General features: G+C 33.4%; 1 protein-coding gene across 1 annotated transcript in view; it reads right to left on the reverse strand.

Moving 5' to 3' along the window:
- Nucleotides 1-23: 23 nt before the first annotated feature.
- The window catches only part of LOC111642059 (ribosomal protein S6 kinase delta-1-like), a gene marked incomplete at its 3' end in the record, with an annotated part of 46,706 nt that continues 34,149 nt past the window's right edge, over nucleotides 24-12,580 (reverse strand). Inside the window, exons 10-11 of the mRNA XM_023388326.1 lie at nucleotides 232-269; nucleotides 24-160 (exon numbers count right to left, since the gene is read on the reverse strand). Of these exons, the coding sequence (XP_023244094.1) occupies nucleotides 24-160; nucleotides 232-269 (175 nt within the window). The remainder of the gene's footprint in view (nucleotides 161-231; nucleotides 270-12,580) is intronic.

Genomic DNA, 12,580 nt, shown 5'->3' on the forward strand with positions numbered 1-12,580 from the left:
CCTTATAAAATGTGTAAGTGTATAAATTCTAACTTTTGTTTTTGTAGCAGAACCACATAGTATTTGTTACCTGGAGCAGCATAAAGATTTTCTTTAGCATGCCTGTTGATGACTTGGTCCATACAATTCCAACTACTCTGATATGTCAATAATATATGACCTGAAGATATAATAAAAATTTTAAACTAAATATATTACCAATTATTTAATTTTTAAAAAAAAGATATTTACCTCTTTCTCCCAACAGAATATTATCTGGTCTCAAATCTCTGCAGAAAATATTATTTCTGTTATGTTATAAATTTATCTAAAATGTATTTTTAAGCAGAAAAATTTAAATTATTTTTTAATTTATTATAAAAATTAACAGACTAATAATAATTTAATATCATAATTCATGTTTTTATTGCAAAGAGTGACAGATAATCTTCAGACAGAAGACTAAAAGTATCTGTTTTAAAAGAGGCTTGTTTGAATTCAAACAAACATTCTTGGTAGAAGATTCTTAGAACATAGACATATACACTGCTGGCCATCCAAAATGCAACATCCTGAAGGAAGCATCCAAATCAAGTAAAATTTGCACCATGCATTTGTGGTGACGAGATATGCAAATGATTAGCATTTCAGCGCAGACACACATCACAGGCGCCTGTTGTGCCACCTGCAAGCACTATATAAAGAGAGAATAGAAGGCCGTTTTGAAGTACTGGAATTTTCTTTTGTGCATTTTTTTGGCGTAAGCAGCTTCAGTATGCCATGCAGAAGAAAACAAGCATCTTTTCAGCATGTTTCTGAATTAGACTGAGGAAAAATAGTTGCCTATAGGGATTGCAGATTATCCTTCAGAGAAATTGGTGATTGTGTCAGATGTAATCAAACAACTATGATGTTAATCTGTAACCGCTGGATGCAGGAGGAAATGACGGGACCGATTGCACCACTGTACATGATGACAGACATATCGTGCGCATGGCAGTGATGGATCGCTGTGCCACATCACAAACCATATCACAACAAATTTGGTCTGTTGCACAACAATTGGTGTCCACGCGTACCATTCGATGTTGTTTGCAGCAGAGTGGAATGTCTGCAAGGCGTCCATTGCTGCGTTTACCATTGAGTCAAAACCACAGGTGTTTGTGCCGGCAATGGTGCGATGAACGACAGACATGGACAACCAAATGGAATGACATTGTTTTCACTGACGAATCCCACTTCTGCCTGCAATACCACGATGGTTGGATTACAGTCTGGAGACACTGTGGTGAGAGACTGCTGAACTGTTTCCTTATGCATCGCCATACTGGTCTTAGACCCAGTATTATGGTTTGGGGTGGTATTGGATTCAACTCCCACACCCCCTAGTACGCATTGCCAGTACACTGACCAGACAGCGCTATATCTCTGAGGTGTTGGAGCCTGTTGTCCTCCCATACTTTCAGAGCTTGCCAATGGCCACATTCCAACAGGATAATGTGCAACCACACATGGAATGCATTGCTCAAGACTTCTTCTTCGCTTATCAGATTGCATTGCTGCCTTGGCCTCCTTGTTCTCCTGATCTCTCACCTATAGAAAATGTCTGGTCTATGATTGCAGAACAACTGGCCCGGGATACACCACTCACTGCTACACCAGATCAACTTTGGCAATATGAAGCAGCATGGAATGCTATACCCCAACATATCCAAAGCCTCTTTGACGCAATGCCAAGGTGTGTAGCAGCAGTTATAGCCAGCAATGGCAGTAACACTCCATACTGATTCCATCATCTTCCTCACTTCACAAGAGACTATATTTTCAATCATTTGATCTTTGTACAATGTGTTATCTCCCAAATAAATTTGGCTATGATATCTCTGGTCCTTCTTGATGTTGCATTTTGGATGGCCAGCAATGTACTTCTGAAGATGGATGTTTGTCAAAGTCCAAAAGTACTCAGGTGTATGACAAATAGTTAAAAAGAAGCAAGTATTCCAATAAAGCAGAGATAGTAGTTAATAAAAATTTCTTAAGAAAATTTCAAAAAACAATAAGAATCAAATATTGAAAATAAAGTACTATAAAACTTAGAAACAATTATTAAATAATTTTTAGTTCTTAAAATACTTCTAAATAGAAATATTCAACCAGAAATTATTTAAAAAATAATTCTTAGTGAGATCAAATTACTGTAATTTGTTTTGAATAGCCTACAATCACAAACCTGTGCAATAGCTTTTCCTTTCTCTGAACTTACCCAGTATTTTTAAAAATCATAAAAAATTCTTTTATGTGCCACACATATTCATATGCCATTGCAATTTTTCCAGAAACTACCAAAGACATGCATGCATATGCTTCATTGTTAGTTCACTCCCATTTTCAATGTGGCAAGCATATTTTGTATTTAATTTTTTGCAAGTTTCTTATTATTATTATTATATATTCATAGTCTGTCCAATGAAAGATGAACCTTTTAAAGTTATTTTTGATGCACGGTTAGTCAGTTTTATTGACAACTAAGATATATAACTATAACTAAAATATGCTAGTAGACTATAAACTCTTGTTCTTTTCATTGCTATAAAGTGAATTTTTAGAAATAAATTAATTATATATGTTTAAAACATTATTATTACTTTTACCACGTAACATTTTTTTGTTTACACACAACAATACTACTTTCTCCCATTTTGCCAAACTAAATCAAAACTAAAGTTGTTGTCATTACTATTTTGATTTATTTGCTTCATTTTTAAAATTCTACAGTGTAGAAATCTATTTCATTTTAATTAAAATAGCATTTTTATACAATTTAAATTATTATTAAATATCTTCAAATTTAGATTGCTTTTTCTGAAAGCTTAAGTTTATTAGTATACAAGGAACATCTTTTTGGCCTATCTTAGGCCAAAATCAGCTTGTATATTCAAATGTTTGAAAAATGGAACATCCATAATGAACAAATCAAATAATATTTACATTTAAAGTAAAATAAAAGTAACAATAAAATATTTTATATATCTAGAGTCTTCCAAAAAGAAAGCTACCATTTTAAATAATTGTAAATATGTTAATTATCTGAGAAAATTGTAATGTACATTAAAACATTTGAAAAATGTACAAGTTTCAGATTTACCCATTACAGTTTCTCAAAGTGTGCATCTTATGTCACAAGACACACATCCAGCTGATATTCAAATTCTTCCTACACTTACTATAGCATATCTGTTTTCACTCCTCACAGCTGCCACAATCCAACAGCTCCTGCAGGTTACTCATGTTGGGCAACAATGAACGATTCCAACTTTGCAAACTATAGAACACAAAATGCCTTTTCTGTTGTGGCATCATCATTTTTGTTTATGGTACTTCCTAGAGGTAGTAGACAACATGTTTGAATGCAGATGGGAGATGAAAAGCAGATAGTTACTCTATCGACTGGTGTGCATCATATACTTCTCAGATAATAATTAACATAATTACAGTAATTTAAAATAATGACATTCTTTTTGAAAGATCCGATATATATATATATATACATACTTATTTTGAGTAGATCTAATTATTTATAATTTTCATATATAATTACTCATTAGTATTATCTTCTAAATGTTCAACTATTACAGTATTTGACAGTTAAAAATAAAATTACTCTGAAATAATCAGTTGTATATCACTACCTGAAAAACCACTTTGTTCTAGTAATACTTTTTTAAATTTTGAGAAACTGTTTAAAAGTTTAAGAGAAGTACCATATTTCTGCATGTATTTTTCGCATCCATATTTTCAAGAAATGTTTTTTGGGAAAACACAATATTCAAGTATTTTTCATGTGGAAAATGCAAGATTTCTCACACTGAACTGTCTCACACTGAAATAGGACATGAGTCAGCCAACAAGAATTTTTATGGTAAGTGCTTTGTTTAGCCTCATTTCCTTGTATAGGCTTAACTGTATGGTATCTTTGTACTTGTTGGAGGCTATGAGGGTGGGGATACATCTGTGGATGGGGAATAAGGGTAGTTGTTAATTGTGATGCTTTATACTTGGTAGCATTTTAGTAGCTTCCTTAGGGTATGTCCTATGTGGCAACATCCAGTGACCGCAAGCGGAAAGAATCTTTGTATGCACATACAACTTGCAAGCAACTTCAGTCCAGAGTGTATGTGTGTTGTTTACAAACTGGTGGCGAGACAATTTTGTTGAATGCTTGCTATGGAAAATATGAAAAAAAAAATCCCTAAAACCAATCCTAGATCAAAATCTGTACCCTGGTGGAATGACGGGCTCACTGACCTCCGAAAAATGAACACTTACCTGCGAAGACGATATCAAAAGTGTCGATATGAACCGAATCGTGCTATATATAAGCAAGAATATTATGCACATCAAGTTGTCTATAAAAAAGAAATAAAGAACGCTAAAATACAATCTTGGCGTAATTACTGCACTGCTGCCTCATCCAATCCATGGGGATACCTTACAAAATTATGTACGAATAAGTTACGAAAGCAGCAAATATTAATAAATAATGATCCTGAAACAATACAGCAATCAACAATAGATACATACCTTTTGAACACCCTTAAGCTGCGAATGGATAGTTATTGTATCTCGGATTGTGTCACAGACGACACCCCTTGGCAGAGATCAATAAGAGAAAAAATAAACAACCATATGAACACTGGTAACTCTCCTCAGTTTACTTATCAGGAAGTAAATAATGCGATTAGAAGACTAAAAGAAGGCAAATCTCCCGGCATTGATGGCATAACTGCCAAAATTGCAAAACATATTTGGGAAATGATTCCACAACAACTTGTACAATTGTACAATGTCTGTTTATTCACAGGCATTTTTCCTACCAGATGGAAAATTGCGAAAATAGTTCCTGTCCCTAAACCCAACAAGCCCAGTGAAACAAGACCAATCTCTCTATTACCTATTTTTGGAAAAGTACTTGAGCGTCTATTAACAGATCGATTAACCTGGATGGTTGAGAAAAACAACATACTTTACAATACGCAATTTGGCTTTAGGCAACAAATTTCCACCAGTGATGCAATAAATCATGCAGTACATAACATCAAAAGTCTACTTGAATATAACAAGTACGTATTGGCCATTAGCTTAGACATATCCAAAGCTTTCGACAGTGCGTGGTGGCCGTTTGTGTTACATCAAATAAGAAATACAGCCTGCCCAGCTGACATTTATAATATATTTGTAAGTTATTTAAGTAATCGCAAAGCCATTCTTGAATACGGTGCACACACGACAGAAAGAGAAATTGTCTGTGGATGTCCCCAAGGGTCTGTTTGCGGTCCGTTATTATGGAACCTAACATTCAATGCCTTTTTTGGAGAAAACTTTGGGCAAGATGCAACGACAGCTTACGCGGATGATGTCTTAATAATGATTGGAGGGCGGTCTAGAGCAATCTTGGAAAAACGCGGAAATGATATTCTTGCAAAGATCCATCTATGGGGTATGAAACATAAGCTGAAATTTAATCCTGCAAAAACTATCGGTATTGTATTTAATAAACCAAGGAATCCAAACCTATACCTTCGAACCCCTACAATAAAAATGAATAATCAATCCATTAAAATCAAAAAATCCATCAAATATCTTGGAGTTTGGCTGGACTTCAGACTTGGGTGGGATGAACACATTTCGTATGTTGCCAAAAGGACTTCTTTCATTTTTCAAGCTTTCTCTGAAATAGCGCGTAAAAACTGGGGTCTATCTTCTGAGGCAATTAGTATCATCTATAATCAAATTTATATCCCCATCATTACATACGGTTGCTGCAGTTGGGGTAAAGCTATTCACAAAGTACATCTTAGTAGAAAATTGATATCATCTCAAAGGAAAGCTCTACTTTTATTAACTAGGGCATACCGGACAGCTCCTAACTGTAGTTTGCAAGTAATTTCCAGAAAGCCACCAATAACTGAGATTATTCAAATGGAATATAATCTTCAACAGCTCAAAATGGGAAATGATATTTCTACTTCCACATGTGACTTCAGTTACAGCATTTATGAACATCCAAGTCCCATCAACACCAGTCTACCGCCTAACATCAACAATTTTATTAGTATTGATTCACCCATCTTTTCTGATTTACAGATATACACTGATGGCTCTGGCATAAACGACTCTATTGGATGTGCTTTTGTCGCATATTGTAACGAAGTAGAATTTTACAACCAGAAAGGGAAATTACATAAACTTTGCACTGTATTCCAAGCTGAATTATTCGCGATCTACATAGCTACCCAATGGACCGAGCATAATTTTACTAGAAAGAACATCCACATTCTTAGTGACTCTTTCTCTGCCATACAGGTCATTTGCAGTAAACAGTTACATCCGATTGCCACAAATATTCGCAACCTAATTAATAATTCTCATAATAACTACATCATTTCTTGGACCAAAGGACACCAAGGTATGGTAGGAAATGAACGTGCAGATCAACTAGCGAAGGAAGCTGCTACTGACGATTCATTAGACACCATATATAACAAGATTTGCAGAAGAGGAATTAAAAAACTATTATATGAAGATCTTTTAAACCGATGGCAACTCAACTGGGACTGCAAACATAATGACACGACTTTTAAATTTATACCTAACGTCAAGGAATATCATAATAAATATAAATGGGTAATTCCAAGTTTCCCCCTTACTCAATTTCTTACCGGACATGGCAAATTTTCAAATTATCTACATCGATTTGTGAATAAGCAAAATGATCTGTGTGCCATATGCGGACAACCGGACAGCGTCGACCATTATCTTTTTACCTGTATTTCTCTCGAAAGAGAACGTTTAGAACTAAAAATCATTGCTCATAGATATAACCTCAACTGGCCATGCAAACATGAAGATCTCATAAAAAATAAAGAAATTTTTTCTTCCTTTCTTCTACTAGTTAAACGCCATGAGACTATAGCAACCTACGCAACTAGGGAATAATTCTTAATTTCAATTACTTTTACCTTACTTGATAAACTTGTTTATTTTCTTGAAAACTTCTTGTAGTCTTGTTCTTTTATTCGGTTTTTGAAAGTCCTATTATTGTTGTTGGATTCGCTATATTCGACATAGTTTTGAGGTTAACTCTCTTGCATTTTCTGTCGTCAATTGTTAACGACCCTTTTCTTACATTTGCCACTTTGCTGAATTGTCAGAGGACTTGACAGATGAAAATGTTTTACTACCATATAAAGGCTTCGATGGATACGTGATTATTAAAAACATTCAACATACTTTGATCACTATGTCTCATCTATGACCTTTGTGTTCAGTCAACGTGTTTATTATCTTCATAATAATCGAATACATAACTCATCACAGTCAGTTCGCAAGAAGAATTGCAAAGTCTCCTGGCCAAATAAATTGCTTCAGTGCAGAATCATGGATGTCTTATACACATTGTCTCTGACGTAGATACGTGAATTAACATAAGATATCTTGGATACATTGTACCGCAGACACGTGACATTTATAAAAGAAGTGTGGATTATGGATATCTTGAAAACATTGTTTGAGCTGTAGACAAGTGACCTTAATTGAACCTTGTGTCCTTATTCTAAACCGTTTGCTTTCTCAGCGCCTCTACTGCAATATGTGTTTTCTCCATTTGAGAAAGGACATGACATTTGGATGCAGCCTATGTGCTGTAACGATAGAGACGTGCTAGGCAATTATCTGAGCCCATCTTGTAGTAACAATCAATGCCTACTGCAAGTCTAAGGAAACTTTGCATTGATGTGACTGGATAAGACCATTATCGATGTGATTGGATAAGAATACGCCGTTGGATTAGAAAAGCAGTGTTCAACTTTGCGACTTGGCTTCATAAACTTTTGCTGGTTGATAGTCTGAGTGATCTAAACATCTGTGTGATAAGAATACACCATCCAATCAGGAAAATACTGTGCAACATGCAACTTGGTTCCATAAACTAGTGATGGTCGATAGTCTGTGTTATCTAAATATCTGTTATGAAGTATACACGGCTTCAACATTGATGAGCTTCGACAAAACTTACCACCAAACTAGAAAAACTGTGCTGTGGACACTCGGCCTCAAGATTTCATAACATTCTGTTTGTATTACGATTAGAATACAACACGCTCAGTTTATTGTTATATAGCATAAGTTTAGTTTTAAGATAGTCATAAGTTTAGTTTTAAGTTAGTTTTAGTTAATTTTCGTTCACCTCTATTTTATCTTATGTACTGTACTTTCTTTTTAATAACCTGCATGACAAGCTGTAAGATTATATCTATATTGGTACACCCAACACCTGTATAACCATTTCTATTCATTACCACGGTATCGATTTGTAAAATTCATACTGATATTGTATAACTTGTTTACTTTGTCTTCCTACAATTTGTCAAGCGGTTTTATCATTTGTAAATTATATTTTCATATAAAGAATTGTATATATATTTCTCAGCTATGTATAATACGGTACTGGGAATGCACCTGCAAGGTGCCTAATAAAGAATAAGTAAGTAAGTATGGAAAATATGACAAGCATTAAAACGGTAAATTTGACAAGCATTAAAATGGTAAATTTGACAGGTAAATATTATCACTAACTAGATACACAACAAATATAAAGGATCTTCATAAAATAAAAAGTTAAAAAAAGTTTTATTTTTAAAACGTTACATTTACAAAATCAGAAGTTATTAAATTATGTAAAAGATTGACAAATAAATTGTATGTACTTTAATTAATATTTTGTTTTCATTCATTTACAAAATCAGCCATTTTCTTCTTTGGAAGCAGCAATCAAACTTGCTCAGTAGCTGCTTCCTGCACACGCATGTAGAAGTGTCATCTGGTGGTCGCTGCACACTAAACGTGGTTACTCTGGACATGCACATTTGCTTGAACCAGTTTGTTCGCTCTGCTTGAAAGCGTATTCATGCTCGCGGTTACTGGACGACGCTACCACGTAGGATGTACCCTTATTGTCATACATAGTAGAGTTAACTGCAACTTTGTGAAATGGCAAGACAAAATAACAATTTTACCACACTATAAAATTAAAGTAATCTGCTTTGTGGAACAGAATGGAAATTGACAGGCTGAACAAAAATTTGATGCCAGTGAGGTAGTTGTTTGCTACTGGTGTAAACAAAAAGAAGCTCTAAGTAATGCAAAGTCCAATGTGAGGACATTTTGTGATCCCAAGAATGGAAAGTATTGAGGAAGAACTGTTAAGGTATGTTGAAGAAATATGCAATAATGGCTGTGGTGTAACATGTGATATGTTGCAATCATGGGCTTGCAATATTGCTCACTTTAAAGCTAGTCAAGGATGGATCAGCAGATTTATGAAGAGGAAAAATCTTTCTCTACATAGAACTACATTATGCCAAAGATTGTCTTGACATTTTACGGACCAGATGGTCTATTTTCATAGATTTATTATATGGAAGCAGAAAGAACAATCATATTTTGTAGTGGGTACAAATCGAGACGATTCAGACTCACCGTTAGTAAGGAGTATAAGGGCCATACAAAAAAAACAAAAAGTACAAAATAAAAATTAAGGAATGCAAAACAATGTTTATATATCTCACAAGGATTCGACAATTTACACATTATTATGATAATTACTAAGATTACAACGATACTTAACCTAATAACAATAACTAAAATATATATATACAAGGCAAGTACATGCTGAGATCACAGACAACGTTCATTAAATCTAGTACAACAAACACGAAGAAAATAAACAAACTACAGTAGAGCGTCATTTATCCAAATCAATTGGGGACTGGGGTTGTTCAGATAACTTATTTTTCGGATAACCGATTATATATGAAAAAATATATTAACCTGTCCCATGTTGAAATTTTTCAACGTTGCATGTCGCTTTGCGTTGAATTTTCGTCGATGTTAAGCCTAACGAAAACTTTTTAAAATAATAATCGTGGCTATTGTATTATTAAAAATTATTTTTTATTTTGTACAAATAAAATAAATATAGTGAAAAATATAAAAACCAAAAATAATATACTTTAGATGTTGATCAAGTATCAAAAATGTTCGATTCAGCACGACGCACAGTCCTCAGAAAAACACCAGACAAAAGTGCCAATGCTGCCAGCTAAAACACACACACTAACAAAAAAAATATTGGAGTAGCCCAAGATATAGCCAAAGATTGCAGCGCCACAGCACTAGCGAAAATTTAAATTTGCCGACTGGAATGCTTTCGGATAACTAACTTTCAGATAAACGACTCTCTACTGTATACGCAAGTCCGAATTCCTTCCTTAACAAACAGTTTTTCCACTTTGGTCACAACCTTCCTCTCAATGCAAACAGATTTCCCTTTAGCTCCGAAGAACAAAGAGACAATCTCTCACCACGCTCTTCTCCTTTCCCCACTAACAGTTCCACTCAAGATCTCCTCACCTGATCTCTCAAAGCCTTCCTCTCGTATCTGCTCAACAATCCTTCTCACGAAAACCAAAAAAAAGTCCTTGCACATGTTGTCTTCTCCTTTTTATATCCTCCACCATCCGAGGCATACTCCTTAGTCACGTGATTTCATTACAACCAATCACGAGCCAGTGAGTGGTTGCCGAAGAAGGCATGCGACAAACGGAATGTTTTACAAGTAAACAGGTATTGCGACAACAAAAACTCATACAGAAACGAAACCGATATACAAGATATATAATTACAAAAACCAAAAAGAACAATTTAGTGACAGAGCACTACAATTTGCTCTCTGAAATGAGGAATGCAGATCAGACACCTGTGTTTTTCGATATGCCAAGAAACACTACTGTGGAAAAAGAAGGTTCTTGATCAGTCATCATCAAACGAACTGGCTGAGAGAAGTAAAGATACACAATAATGTTAGCCATGACCACTGACAGATGAAAATTGCCACTGTAGGTGATTTTCAAAAGAAAGACCTTACCTGAAGGCTTTAAGGGTCTGCTGGGTATTCAAGTCCAAGTGCAAGAAAAGGGATGGATGGATAAAGATTTAAAGAAAGATTGGGTGCAGAGGAGGTCTGGTGCCCTATTTTGCTGNTTATTGACATACAGCGAATTTTTGTTTAGACGAAGTTGCATTATAAGTCGTTTTATATTCAAATTTACTGGTTGCCATATATATGGTTGCATTGAAGGAATTTCAAATATTTCCAAGTACCACGGATGATATTTACTGTTGTATAGGGAATTCTGATCTTTAATTATAGATTGAGCTATAGCTGATTCTAACATCAATGAGTATCCTGATTTCCAATCTTGAATTTTGTCCTTGAATAATAGATCTGATAAATATAAATTATAATTTAAAAGAACCCAAGAAAACTGACACACGACAGTTAAATAATCTAATAATACATTGATATTAAGCTATTCATTAACTCAAAAATGTTACAGTTTTTTGAAATATCTATTATTGAAAAGAAAAATTTATATTTTTAAAAGTTTCTCATCTCTAATTAATAAACAAAAAAAATCTGATTTTTAAGTAAAAAAAAAACATTAAAAAAATGATTTCTGAATTTAAAACTTAATCTTATAAATCAGAAACTTGAATGTTTGAATATATATATATATATATATAAATTTATTTCTTTTGCAACATTAAAATATTGCAAAATACTTTAAATTTTGCAGAGTACTGTACATATTAGGAGGATTTATGATACATAGCTTTTCTTACTAAACTGTTGATGCTTTTCCCAATCTCATTTTTGTTAGTACAGGTTCTGCAACAAAAGCCAACAATTTAATAGAAAGCTTCCCTGGATTGCTAATTATTGAAATGAATCAATAACAGAGACATTTTATGATTTAAAAAATGGCAGAAAAAGTTCCTCAAAAGATGATACTGCTAACCAATTAAGTGGTCTGACAAATATTAAATGAGGATTGCAAATCTTTCCATTGGAATGTGTGTTTACAGTTCATAGCTACTGTAGAATGCTCCTTTTTCTAACAATGATAAAAGTTTTCCATCAGGAATACCCTTATTGAATTTTAATGTTTTAAAAGAAGAGCATTCATTTTTAAATTGCATTTAATTGACTAGTCTAGTATCATAGTGTACATACATTAGCTGAAAAAATTTTAATTCATTTCTTTAAAGAAATTAATTTTTAAAAATATATTTTATTCATTTATCAAAATTATAATCATTATATTTCAAATAATTTATAAATATTAAAATTTTTTATGAACATAATAGTTAAATATGATTTGCTACAAGTAGAAATCCAAAAATATTTATTTTGTCATTAAAATTATTTTATTCCTGTATCCAAAATATCAAATTAAGAAAAAGAAATAATTAGATCCAGATAGACTGAATAATTTTAACAGTAAACCACCATTTCTTAGAATTCTATTCAATTTATACCTCAAAAAATTTAACAAAAACTTGACTAGTAAACAATGATGAATGTTGTGCTGCAAATTCTAATAACTGAAGTGCGCTTTTTCTTCTTTCTTCTATTACTTCTGCAGCAAATCTACCTACAAATATAAATTAATACACTTTACAATTAAAAAAAAAAAAAAAA

Source organism: Centruroides sculpturatus, unplaced genomic scaffold, assembly GCF_000671375.1.
Source record: "Centruroides sculpturatus isolate CEXI.00-Female unplaced genomic scaffold, Cexi_2.0 scaffold1617, whole genome shotgun sequence".
NCBI classification, from domain to species: Eukaryota; Metazoa; Arthropoda; class Arachnida; order Scorpiones; family Buthidae; genus Centruroides; species Centruroides sculpturatus.